At 41.2% G+C, this 14,416-nt stretch overlaps 1 protein-coding gene across 1 annotated transcript in view; it reads right to left on the bottom strand.

Moving 5' to 3' along the window:
* The window catches only part of PLCXD3 (phosphatidylinositol specific phospholipase C X domain containing 3), an 88,143-nt gene that overhangs the window by 34,775 nt on the left and 38,952 nt on the right, over nucleotides 1-14,416 (bottom strand). The window contains exon 2 of the mRNA XM_048292133.1: nucleotides 1,641-2,349. Within this exon, the coding sequence (XP_048148090.1) occupies nucleotides 1,641-2,349 (709 nt within the window). The remainder of the gene's footprint in view (nucleotides 1-1,640; nucleotides 2,350-14,416) is intronic.

The raw sequence follows: 14,416 nt of genomic DNA, 5'->3' as shown, positions 1-14,416 counted from the left end.
GGCGAAAAACCCTTAACAACAAGATGTTTCTTGGTAAAACCCATCAACAAAGCAGTATTTTAGTATAGAGAAGTGCTCTTCAGACTGAGGAGAGAGGGAGATTCTCCAGTCCAATGGAGCCCATGAAACATAGATGAAGGATATACCAACAGCTGCAAGTGCAGTAGCACTTCTAAATCATGTTCCACTGCTCATAAAACCTTCCGTGTCATTGTTGTACAATGTCAGGTAAAGTTTTTACCTATTTTTTCAAGTTCACAGTTGCTTGGGAAAGCTGCCATAAAAATAGCTCAACCTTTCTCAAATATGAGGCATGTTTTCTTTGCAGACACTGCATCTTTCATCTCATAGAACAGGATATGCTTGCCACAGACCTTCCTGTCACAGGCACATCTGTGCAGAGAGAAAAACATTAGCAGGCCAGTGACCCCCATTGTAAATGTTTTTTACACTCTGCAACTCTTCTTTATTTTTAAGGAGAAAAAGAAAATAGCTCTTGTGTCTTGGCATTAAATTTCAGTTTTCCTACCAAGTTGTCAGGAACATAGTCACATATATATGCCTTTAAGCTCAAAATTGGCTGTTATTTATCAAAGTCAGAATGGTATAAATAATGCATGTCTTGCACAGGCAGCTTTTTTTGTAATGTAACAACTAATGGCCTGTCAACAAACTATTCCATGTACAGAACCTGTACAATGGTCTGCTGTCTCTTTCCTCTATCATAAATGAAGAAAGACTTTCAGGAGTCAAATTCTCTTTGATGGTGTCCTGCTGTCTTCGATACAATGTGTGATGGTATAGAGACAGAGAAACTATGCATCTTTGAGGTGTGTAAAGGCAAATTCTGCAGCATCAGGCTTTGCTAGTGAGCCAGAACGAAAAATTTTTTATTCCATACCCGAAGCCTAATGCACAAATAAAAGCTTAAATTATCTAGATCATACGGATATGTGGATACAAATATGCTGCTAACAAGAATTTTTCTTGCTTCTTTCCAATCCCGTGAGATACTTTTCTCTCTTACGGAAGATGTTAGCAGAGTTCTATAAACTATGAACACCTGTGACCTTGCAAAGTTTTGTTCATAGTACAGTAGAAAAATATTTTGACAATGGATGTTTTAGGATTTTAGCCAATCACCCCAAGGGGTGGCTGATCCTTTGTCCAATTAGACTACGAAGAAACAAGTCTATAAAAGAGTTGTAAAATAATTAAATAAATCAATCTTGCTGCACAATTCCTGCCTGTTGGATCTCTCTTCTCCTCCCTACTGCTATGGGATACCGCGACACAGATAAGATTTTCCAGTAAGGAAATCTTAGGCAAGATATTCAATGCTTAAGGTAAAAAAAAGACACATTTGGAAAACAAAACAAATTAGCAAAACCTGCATTCAGAAAAAAGAGAAGGTTAAGCCAATCCCTTAATATCTCATTAGGCTTCAGTGGCAGATTTTCTTTCACGATACAAGAGCATGTCCTTCAATGTGTTTCTCTTTAAATATTTTAGGATTATGCCAAGTTCTGAGTAGCCACAGTAGCATGGAAGAAATGGATCTGCTAGAGCATCTTTAAATGGAATTAGAAAAACAGTTCTACCCACACTCATCCAGCACACGTTACCAGCCACAAACTTACCTTTCTGTGATTGTTTCTCTGAGACCACTTGCAACCCCTTTCACCACCGTACTAGCCTTTGGTGTCAGCACTACTTGAGAGATGAAAAAGGAGCCTTTCTTTCTTCTTTCAGTGATTGATGCCTGCAGAAACTGAATCAACTTTTCCGTATCTGTTGTGTTTGCCCAGGGAGCTGGCATCATCTGGCCTGGCCACAGAAAGGCTACCTCAACAGCCACTGGACTGTGGTAGAACACTAGCACTTGGTGCTCCTTTTCCCATAGGTACTGGAGGGTGACTTCATGGGCAAATATAGCAGGACACATTTTGTTTCCGTATGTGTCTTTGAGCATCTGGACAAGCTTTTCATGATGACATTTCTGCATCCCATAGAAATGATTGAAGTCCAAGAAGACCACTTCTTTTGGATGATCAGTGAGAAATGCATTGATCTCCTCCAGACCTTCCTTGACTTTGGCACTGAATAAACCATGAGCAAAGTAGAGTTCATTGTCTGGGTCTCTGGGCTTGGTGGAAATTCTGAGATCGAAATACCGTATACCTGCCCCTAGCTGGCTGGTGAAGTTCATGGTCTGTGTAGCCAACCACTTCCTCATCAGCTTTTTAGCCACAGTCCCAAAAACTGACACAAAATTCTGGACTGTCTCTGGCTGTTCAGGCCCAACTGGAGAAGCTTCATCGATGTAGAAGCTAAAAGAGTCATGAGACCCTAAAAACACAAGAGAGAAAAATTATCAGCATTATACTCCTATATTAAAAGCCTTTAATGGTTTTTTCTCAATGAAAATAAATTTCTGACCTGTACCCACACTCACCAACCACCTTTCCTGCCCTTTCTCTCAACATCAGTACATTTGTCTGGCAGCATCTGCCCCACCAGCACCTTGTAGGAACTTGAAAGAAAGGTAATGTCTGTTTCAGCTTGTCTGGATACTCAGTCACTGTCGTCCAGCACTTGCTTATGCCTTTAGGCTCAATGAACCCAGTGGGCTCTGAACATCAAAGTAATTGTGGTAGCAAAGCTAGTCACACAATAAATCCCATGAGCCAAGGAGGAGAGCCTGGCCCTGCACACTGATTGTGCACTGTCTAGTTTGTAGAACCAAAGGAAAAAACCAAAACAAACCAACATCATTCCACACACAGCTTTATAGCCAGCTAAAATAGGAGTTGAAAAAATGCCAAGGAACATAACCTTTCTAATCTTTATTTCAAGTCTCATCTGGTCATCCACAAGGTTACTGAATGTTGTTTTCCTTCTTAAATTTACTTCTAAAATTCTTTACCTTCCTTTGCTGAATAAGTACAACAGATAAAGCCAAGGATAACATTGCATTTCACTGATAAAATTCAGAAATTTCTGCTGCATGCTCTTCACAAGAATGGGATGTAAAAATTAACATGACTATGTACAGGAGTTACCATTTTCTACAACACAGAGTTTAATACAAATATGTGTGGCACTTCACTATACAAAATTCTCTCTCTTAAGGTACATCCATTTAAAAAAACCCCAATCTCAAAACAAAAGCCCCCATTAACTATGCTCAGCATTCAGACATCTACAAGAATGCAGCTTTATGGAGAGATGAGCTGACCCTAGGAGATGCTTATCACCTTTGTCAACCATCACCCTGCTGAACACTTGGTGCTGAGACCTGGCAGCTTACACAGAAACACTGTCCAGCTGCTGGCAGAGCCACACTCCTGCTATTCCAGCTGCAGATGCTTCTGGTCAGACTCGCAGCAGCAAGCAGGTCTGCTGCTCAGCCTGAGACAGACACACTGCTTGCAAAACTCCTCCAACAAGGTCAGCAGGACTTGTATTCTGGAAATGGACTGCAGTACTAGGCGCTCAGAGATCCAAATCCTACATCAAAATGAGTTCAGAGCACTTGCCTGTTACCAAAGCTTTTGCAGGTGCTTTTCAAAATTACTTTCCAAAGCACGCATGCTGTAGCAAGTAAGTATCACATTAATGAAATTCAGCTAATCAGTCATTTCTGGGAGCAATTCTACTTTACCTGAACTGGAATAAACCCTATAAACTGAAGCAGCAGCTATAGCATTTTCTTCTTTTAACAATAAATGGAGTCATGATAAAACATCTTAGACTCTGTCTTGGATTTGGCTTTGTTTAATCTGAGAAATGTCTTTAAATTTTGTACACACCTGCTTCTTGTGGTTGTCTCTTTGAACTGCATTTTGCTTTAAATATTAGACAATTTTTCCATTTTGATGAAGCTTTCTACTGCTAAGTGTTGAAGCGATAATGTATTTCTTGCAGAACCTGATTAGATCATGCAGTATCTGGTTACACATTGATATCCTTGGGGACTAGATCTACATACAGAATTCTAATGGTAAAACAAATTATTAGAGCAGTGACCTGTGTATCAGCAGTATTACAGGAAAATCAATGAGATGCATTAAATGTTCTGCTCAGTGTAACCTGAACTAATCTAGAAATCAAAGTAAATCCAGTCTTGTTTAAAACAAAGCACAGCTACTGATATTAGCAAGGGATGGATTTTGCAAACCCTCACTTTGTGCATTGAAGTCTATTTTATTTTTGTAGGGTTTTATGCCAGATTAAGTACCTGTGTAAACATGATCAACTGATTAGAGAAGTAGGCTCAAAATGGTATTAAGATTAATTAAACCATTTGTCTTTTGTCTTCTGATCTGCAGACACTGGTAACCTGAAGTTGCAGAAAAGGTGGTGGCGGTAGGTACAAAAATGCTGTTAGCGAGGATTTTCTTGTTATTTTCTAAGTCCGTGAGAGACTTTTCTCTCTCACAGAAGAGGTAGCAGGGAATGTAAACAACCAAGCCACCTGCAACCTTGAAAAGTCTTGTTTATGGTATAGTAGAAAATATTTTGATAATGGATGTTTTAGGATTTTGGCCAATCACCCCCAAGGGGTGGCTGGTCCTTTGTCCAGTTAGACTATGAAGAAAAAAGTCTATAAAAGAGTTTGTAAAATAATTAAAATCAATCAATCTTGCTGCTCAATTCCTGCCTGTTGGATCTTCTCTCCTCCTCCTCCCTATGGCTGCGGGACACGGTGATATACCGTAGGAACCAGGCCTGTGGTAATAGGTGGCTAAACCTGACCAGCACCGCCAGTAGGTGCATATTGGCTTAAACCACTTCTTAAAACTACTTTAGTCAAGAAAGGGAGCACAATTCTCACAGCAGAAAACTAAGGTGAACAACTTATCAGTGGGTAGCTTTTAGCTACTGGTAATGAAAAACTCAGAGAAGTGTGTGTGTGTGGAAACACCAGTTAGAAACACATGAACACTGCAAGTAGGATAGGTCAGAAAAGTTTTTTTTTTCTCATTAAAGACTTTGTGCACATATTTGAGCCTAAAAATAGCTATTCCTATGTGGATGGTAATGAAAAATGTGCACAGTGCTCTGAGAATTTCCGTGTTTTGTAACCCAAATAGGGAAGCCCTATAGCATAATACAAAAAGGAAATAAGGCTTGACTTGGCTGGCACAAAATGAAGCGGGTGTCAGCTTTTCAAAAGTATGTAAAGATTCCTCCTGACAAAAAAATACAGCAAATGTTTTGTCTTTCCACATGTATAAGTAATTTCAATGGGTCAATTAAATATTTATTTTCATCATGCACTCATCTACACTTCCTGTTGCCTTAATCCTGCCCTGTTGTCCTAGGCAGTTTACTTGTGTAACTCACAGAAATTCAAAATCTTTACACTTGGCAGAGCAAATTAGAGCATGATCTTTTCCATGATCATGCCCAAAATGACCACATTCCTGGTAATGAGAGAATCCGGTACAAACACACTTTTAGCAACCGTGTTTCCTTCCAAATCTTTCTTTTATTCAAGGGGTCATTCCCTTCCTACATTTGCATTGGAAAGTGTTCTTGCAGGTTCTCTGTATCACCAAGCCTCAGCCTCCGTGAAGAGAGGATGCAAGTTACATTCAGGAATACAAAAGCAATTATGTCTGCAATCTTTGGAAGATGGCAGTTCTTTCACATCATCTATCTCTGTTACGGTAGGTCTGTACCACAGAGACTTCACAGTCTGAGACCTGGAGTAGTAAAGAGGGGAAATGACTCATCCCAAGTCATTCAGGGAACAAAAGATGATATTCCCCTTGTGTGCAAACATATTTTCTCTCCAGTTTACTTATCATCCAAAATTTTCTTAAAATATTTCACACTGCTTTCCCAGTATTTCAACAACCCAACATATCCCTGATCCAAGGAGTCAAGGATGAAGGCTCATGGATCAGGACGATGGGGGTAGCAAACAAGGGGTTAACATGGTGCGCATATACTACAGACTGCCCAGTCAAGAAGAGAAAGTGGATGAAGACTTTAAACAACTGGAAGAAACTTCACAATTACATGTTTTCATGGGGGAATTTTGAGAATTTGCTGGAAGAGCAAAACAGCAGAGAGCAGAAAATCCAGAGAGCATCAAAGAATTTTTTTTCTGCAGGTATTCCTTTAAGTAGTGAAGTTGCTGATGTTGTATGAATTAAGGAAGAAATGGATAGGGACATGAAGGCTGATGACAGCCTTGGACTGAGTGGTTACAAGGAGAAATATGAATTTAAAATACTCAGGAAATCAATGAAGGCAAAAAGCAGAATAAAGATCCTGGATTTCAGAGCAACTGTCTTGGCTTGCTCAGGAAATTGGTAAGTGGTAGCCTGGAAGAACTAAATTACCTTAAATGTCAAGAGACTCAGGAGAAAGGGATGAACTTGAAAGGCAACATCTCTAAAGCATATGAACACCCTGCAAAGAAACAAGGAGGTAAGGCAGGAGGCAAGTTTGGCTGAAAGGGAAACTTCTGAGTGGCATCAAACTTAAAAAGCCACTACAGAAGGTTTAGCAAAGACAGGTTGCCTGGGAGGAACAGAGGACAAAGGCACAGAGGGAATTAGGAAGGGCACAACTGGGAAGGGAAACCTGCAAGGGATGGGAAAGGCAACAGACAGCTTCTGCTGATACATCAGCAGCAAAAGAAAGCAAGGAGAAAGCTGGTCTGCTACAAAACAGGGCAGGAGACCTCCTGAAGGATGGGATGCCATCCAGAGAGACCTGGACAAACTCAAGAAGGGGCCCATGGGGATCTGATGAGGTTTAACAAGGCCAAGTATTGGTGCTGCTCCTGGGCAGGGACAATCCCCAGTATCAGCACAGGCTGGGCATGAACAGACCAAGAGCAGCCCTGCCCAGCAGGACTTGGGGGTGCTGTGGGTGAGAGGCTGGACATGCCCCAGGCATGCCACTCACAGCCCAGAGAGCCAAATGTGTCCTGGGCTGCATCCAGAGCCCTGTGGGCAGCAGGGGAGGGAGGGGATTCTGCCCCTCTGCTTTGCCCTGGTGAGACCCACCTGGAGCACTGCATCCAGCTCTGGGGTCCCTGCACAGGAAGGAGAGGGACCTGCTGGAGCCAGTCCAAAGGAATGCCTTTGATCATGAAGATGATCAAAGGGCTGGAGCGCTTCTCCTCTGAGGACAGGCTGAGAGAGCTGGGGTTCTTGAGAGTGGAGAAGAGATGGCTGCTGAATAGCAGCTTTCCAGTACCTAAAGGGGTTTTATAAGTAAGTGGGAGAGCAACTTTTCACACAGACAGTCATAGTACAAGGAGGAACAGTTTTAAACTAAAGGAGGAGAGATTTAGATTAGATGTCAAGAAAAGGGCAGTGTTACTCAGAGGGCAGTGAGGCACTGGAACAGGTTGCCCAAGGAAGCTGTGGATACCCCATCCCTGGAAGTGTCCAAGACCAAGTGCTGGATAGTGTCTGTAGCCTGGTCTAGTGAAACCTATGCCTGACCATGGCAAAGGGGTAGGAATAAATTATCTTTAAGATTTTTTCCAACTCAAACCATTCTATTATTCCATAAGTAATTATCAAGAGACACTTAAAATGTCCACACCAGCCATGATTCAAAGAACAGAAGTGGCCAGTTTTAACCACTGAGACACTAAATTTTCATAAACTAGATATTAAAGAGTAAATTGTGCAGTATCACTTAGGTTGCTACAAAACACCTGCTAGTGCTTTTGCTAGGGAGAACGGTCTACTGTTTTCTTTCCTGGATTCCTGTAATAGGGCAACTGGGAATATTTAACCCACTAGAGCTCACTGTGGACTTATTTATGGCTTCCCTGGAGGGCTAACTTCCTGATTTAAAAAGTAATTGGGCTCGGTGCTGAAAAAAGTCCCTAAGGGAGAATGCATTTTAGTTCAGAATTGTTTCTTCAGTCTCTTAGAGATTTACACAGAGCTACTATTTTTGGTGGCTAAGCTTAAATATGTCATTCACAAAGCTGACAAGTGTAGCTGAACTTTGCTGTGCCTTCCCTTGCTTCCCTGCCCTCTCCGGCCATCCCTTGGCAAATACAGCCTGGTAAACTGAACCTGAAATTGAACAGCACTGATCAATATGCTCCCGACAGCAGCAATCACACCCTGAAGATCCACAAGTATCAGAAAAAATCCACAAACAAATTGATGCAACATTTCACAGGTTTCAGCATGTATTGCTCTCTTCCTCTTCTTCAATGGATCTCTTATCTCTGTGCTAGGAGTTATCCAATGGCTGTTGGAAGTGGAATCTTTTACTAGTGCTTTGGGTGTCATTAAAACTTCACCTGTTGTTGTTTTCCTTTATTTAGGAGATGTCATCCCTTTGTGACTATTGCTGAAATGCCACATGCAGTGCCACATAATTTCTTTAAAGACATCCTTATCAATGAAGGCTCTATAGTGACTGACAGCAGAGAACATGTTTTTTGGATGATGTAGAGAATAGCTAGGACAAAGTCCATGACCTCTGGTACACAGGAGACTGGCGCAGATGTTCCTGCAATCTCATTTGGTCTGTTCTCCCTGCCTTTTTTGACCTTAAAAATCAATCAGTCAAGGGAGAAGCCCTATGAATCTTCAGCTAGTTGCACTAACACTTCAAGGAACAGCAAAGCCTAGTCATGAACACTAGAGCCAGTGCACCTCAGTATTGTATACTGCCTTCTCTTTGAGATGCCTGAGCACTGTTCTCTTCATCAAAGCCATAGCACATCTCAGGAAGTCAAAAGGTGCTGCCAAGAGCAATGCAATTGAGACTTAACAGTCCAGTTCCCTTTAGCATGCAAACTGCTTGGGTGATAAAAGCTTTGTTTGGTAACAACAGTACCCAGGAAAACAAAACCAAAACTGGGAAAAACAGAGAGATTATAGATTACCCAGTCTCTCAGTGTCCCCACAGCTAACTGCCTCGCTTTCCAGTTGTTCTTCTAGTGTTCATCACTACCTGTGTGTCCCTGACCCCAGCTGAAGTTCACAGGGCTTAGTCACCTATTCACACTCAGGAGTCCATAATCTAAAGGAATGGGAAGAGAGGTACACACTACCTCAGGTAATGCAAAAATCCAGATACTGAGCCAGTCATGAGAACAGAAATACTCGCATGACATTAAAAATCTACATATATGTACATGTATACTATATATATATATATATATATATATATATATGCTGATATACTCCAAGAAATTGCACACTCCTTGTATCTCATTCTGCCTTGAAGACCTTGGTTACAATGTGTGAAACAAAAATGAAGGGAAACATTTGCTTCCTTCTTGCCCCATTACTTACCAGAACTGATAGCCGCTCCCTCCATCCCCACCCTCCTCTTGCATTTTCTCTCCACCACCAGGTGAGCTCTGGACCAGCCACTGGAATTGCACATAACTGTAACTTAGACCCTGGTCCTATGCCTGGGAACACAGCATTGAGAGTCTGCACTGTGCTGCTTTATTGAGACTGCTCTTGAAGGCAAAGCTGTGTGTCAAAGGGACAATCTGAGAAACCAGGCAGGTGTGCAGTAACCACCATGCACACATTTTAACACAGTTTGCTTGCAAGGGTGACCAGAACTACTTTGTATTATATTTTGCCAACCTCTGCCTGGGTTTCTAAGGCTACTTCTGCCGTGGGTGGAAATCAGCATTTCCCAGCCAAAACATCTCAGCTGGAGCCGCTCAATCCACATCAAACATCCAAGCACAACTTCAGCAGACTCATCAGCTACTGGATCGATGGACACAGCCTAGAACTGCACGTGGCAAAGTACAAAACATTCAAAACCCAGCATGAAGCATCTGCTCCTTGTTCAGTGTAATGCAGAACAGAGAGTTTATCTTTCAGAGATTCACAGAACAGCTGAGTTTGGAAGAGACCTCTGGAGATCATCCGGTCCAATCCCTCCTTCTTCTGACTGAAATAAAAATCCACATAAATATATCCAAATAAAATATCCACAGTTGACAACAGATTATTGAAGACTCTCCAAAACACCTGTCTGAACCAGCTTTTTAGCCAGGAAGAAAGCAGAACTGGTAGGCCATCAGTCTGGAAAAGGCATTCCCTATCTAGTGACCAACTGTCAGACCTGAAATGACTTTATTTTGTCCTCCCTATAAACAAATAAAATTTTCATGCAACAAGAACAACTTTTGTTCCTGTTACATGTCCTTATCATCTGTGAAATACTCTTGAGAATCATTTTGTTTTGTACATTTGAACAGGGCTGTAATTGCTTCCAAGGGGAGCCTACTACTGTTGATGTTGCCAGTACTCCACGACCATGATGAACTGCTCCTGACTGAGGCCAAAGATGTTACCATTTGAAGTTGTTTCTTAGGAAACAGCTTATGGAATACTGCAGTGCTTGCACTAGCAAGTGTTTCTGGTCACTGGATTGAGCCAAGACCAGTGCCTTGCCTAAGCACGGCTTCCTTCCGATAAAGAACTCACTTCTAAAAAAATAAAATGGGTTGGGAGGTGGGGAGGGATCTACTTGGTATTAAGGCCCAGGGTAGCTGGTAATTATCACAATATGACAGGCAAGCTTGGCTATAAATCTGATTAAGTTACTCATTATTCAATTCCTATTAATACGTTTGATGTATAGAATAGTACCCACATGCAGTTTCTCAAAGTTCCCTCCTGCCAACACAAAGACCAGCTCCTGTTCCTTTTAGAACACTGCAGCAGTTAATTCCACTTTTCAAATTCTCAATACTGTATTGAAAAGTAAAGAAATAAGAAAAAACAAGCTGTAATTATATTTCTAGCTCTCCAAATAGTGTGAGCACATTCACAACCATGGCCATCACAAGCTCCACTTTTCTAAAGAAACTGGTCTTTAATAGAAGTTTAGCACATGCTGCCCTCCTGAGCGTTTTCCCTCTTAGTAACTTCTTTACTGTCTTGTAATTGTTTGTGTAGGGTGAAGTGAAGAAACTTTTTCTTGCAGGCTTCATGCAGCCAGCACTCAGAAGGCACCATGGTGCAGCAGTACATGGACGGCACGGACTTTCCAGGAGTCCCAGATTACATATTCTAAAAGATCACCTTTAAGTGAATAACTAGTTAATCAGATGCAGGCTCTAAACAAGGCAGATTTTACACAGGCAAATGTAAGATTAACACTGCTGGAAACCAGAAAAAGGGCAGCAACGTCAGGACACAGCACATGGCAGAGCAGACTCATTCTCCTGTTTGCCCAGGGCAGCAGAGCCCTCACCCAGCGCTGCAGGAGCAGCAGGGCAGGCTCAGGGCAGTGGGGCATACTCGGGGCAGCAGCAGTGCTCTCCACTCCCAGAGCCAGACCCCACTGCTTGCCCAGCACCAGTCAGGCCACCAGAACTCCTACAGGCACTCAAAGGCAAACAGAACCTTGGGGAACACTTTTGCATTATAGGTGTACAAGTGGAAAGGATCATGCTGAGAACTGAGAGATTCAGCTGGTGTGTCTTTTCCACTGTTTTTTTCCAAATGTGATCTAAACCTCTCATCTGTACACAGAAGAAAAGGTGAAAGAGGAAGGCACTGCTCATCTGTATACCACATAAAAAAAGCTCCCTTTTGAACACTTGTGCACTGCACTGAAAATTTTATAAGGTGCAGAAGGCTTAAAACTTTTAAAACTTGCCCACAACAAGCCTCTAGAAAAGTTATTTTTATTTGTTCAGTCAGATGGAAGTGTAAACATGGTTTCACTAAGTTTTGTGAGCAGACACATAGCACAAATTCTGTAATAGAAGAAGGCTCCCTTCACCTATCAGGCTAAAAACCAGGAGGATTCATGGAAAAACTTCAACCAAAACTCACAAAAATTAGTAAATCAAGTCTTAATTTTTGGCAGAGCAAGTTTAAAAAAAATTAACAGTTTTTAAAAAATAATCTTTACATCAGGATTGGCCAAGCACCTCAAACATATGGTTTAAGACCATAAGAATTTGTAACTTCAGCAGTAGACTGGACACACCACCACAGCTTGCATGGTGCAGGTCGAGTGCTGTAGTATGTAGACTACCATGGTCTTCCTGTTTATGCATTTGACGGCATATATGAAAACTGAATAGAATATTCTAGATCACGTTAATAAGCATTACAGATAACCTTGTATTTTATGCACAACTATAATTTGAAGACAAATTAACTATTTAATCACTTGGAAATAAAATTCATGGCAGCAGAGCTGTAGCTACTGTCTATTACCCAAACTCCATAAATGAAAATTCTTTCAAGTCTTTGCTTTTCTGCGAACTGTGCAAACAAATCTAGTATTCTATCTTTTCTTTTTGCTCTGCAAGTTCACTGCTGTGTGTTCAGATGCATGAGAGATCTCTATCAGATCTCACATTTTCGTTAAACACTAGTCTCAGAAGTACTGTAATAGCTATTTTTCTTCCTAATTTAGGGACTAGCAGACAAGAATGTGAAGGAAGGAAAAAGGGAGGAAAAAATAGAAGAGATATATCTGATTCTAAGCATAAAATTAATGTGCCAGGAATAGTTTGGGGCGTATTTTGTTCCAGCACCAGCTCAGTCTGAGTATGTCATCAGCATCCAAGTCATATCTCCTGGGCAATCAGAATTGTGAGCCAATAGCTTTGGGACTAGTGAGAGGCTGTGATGATCCCCGGCAGCTTTGCTGAGCATGCAAAATGGCATCTGCCAACAGTGAGCATAGTTCTGGTTCATAATCCAAATGCTATCATTGACAGAACAGCCTTGAAGGACTGCATGCACCTGAGATGGCTCCTAAGAAAGAGAGTGCTCATATTTCTTCCTCTCCATGCACACAAAGAGCACAGGTAATTCAATGTTCACACATAAAATAGCATCAAATCAGACAACCTCTGCTTCTTGACATTTTATTTGATTTACTTTCATGAAAAACATCCATTAATACTCGTGGTAATGTGAGAAATTTCCCTTAAAATAATTGCCTCTGATTACAGTGATATCTCTCTTGCTACCTATTGTACCTTTTTGTCAACAGAGAACTTTTTGGATACTTGATTTTGCCTTTTCCTCATCTCTTGCCTATGCCCTCTTCTTTGATCTCCTTTTTTATTTCTCTGACATACACAATATCACCTTTTCCTAACTCATGAGTGCATTGACACATCTAGTAGGCCCAGTAAAGTTCTTATTTCGTTATGTTCTCTATTTAAAAATCAGTAATAATTTTTAAAACCCAACAAAATGAAAAAAGTGCAGTATTTTCTACTTAATCTGAGCATCACTACTTAACAGTTCTAGTGATCTTGTAGCTGACAGAAACTACTTGCACATGCATATTTCCCCATAATTTTAAGGCCGAGAAAAGGAAAACCAAGAGGTGTATCTGGATAAAATGAAATTGCATTGCAAAGCCAGTGGAAGAATGATCCCTTAAATCAGGTTTTCTGTTACTTTTAAGATCCCTACAAGACAGCCACTGCCATCTGAGATGGATCGCCACAAGAAATTTAAAAGGCAAGATTTTTCAATTTTACAAGTATCAAACTGTGCTGCAAGAACACCTGCAATGCAGAGAAAAAGGACTCTTCCTGCACTGTAATAAGTGCACTGGCAGTCAGTTTACCAGAACTCTATAATGGGATGTCCTAAAGACAGTATGGATAAAGTTTCCTATTACCATACAAGAAATCCAGGCTAGAGTTTTTTCTTTTTCTCAGTCACTGAGTTTGAAAAACTGAGGCAAATCCGAGCAGTTCACCTGATGCTTGGGGAGAAAAGCTGAAAAAGCAGATGGGAGAAATATTATACCCTTTTCTGAATCAGTTTGCAAAAGCTTTCACAAAGAAACACTGTTAAAATATCACTTTAAAAAGTTGTCCATGTAGACTTAGCTGACTGGCCGTGCCAAGCCTGAGAGATAACAAAAGGATGTAAAATACTGCAAAGTATGAGGAGGAAGAGGGAAGCTTGTCAGGTGTTTTATATTTTGACCACTGGCCTTGCTATGCACCTTTCCTTATCATTTGGTTGCCTCAAACATTCACATCAGACATTGTTCTACTTTTGTGCACTGCTTGGCAGATTTGATAAAGAGCTACAAGCAAAATAACTCCCTTAGCCAATCTGCCAAATGCAAGACTTGTCTCCTGAGACCAGGTGCTCCAAAAGAAGTCTCTCTCATCCAAGGCCTCCTCAACTATAAGCAAAGACATTGTAATGTTCAACTTCATGCACACTAGAGGGAAACACTGAAGCAATTTCCCTTAGAGCCTGAGATACCAATGGAAAACACTATGTCATTTCTCCCAAAGCACTTTTTCCTGCCAAACTCCACAAAAACATTCCTAAGCAGCTGAAGTCTAAACTTTAGGAATTTATCAGCTATGCATGCTCAAGTGGAGCACCCCTCCAAACCAGGGGCTCCCACGCAGCCAGTTTCCTTTGCTGTAACTCAAGAG

This window comes from Corvus hawaiiensis, chromosome Z, assembly GCF_020740725.1.
Source record: "Corvus hawaiiensis isolate bCorHaw1 chromosome Z, bCorHaw1.pri.cur, whole genome shotgun sequence".
Classification (NCBI taxonomy): Eukaryota; Metazoa; Chordata; class Aves; order Passeriformes; family Corvidae; genus Corvus; species Corvus hawaiiensis.
This window is presented reverse-complemented; position numbering and strand designations above follow the sequence as displayed.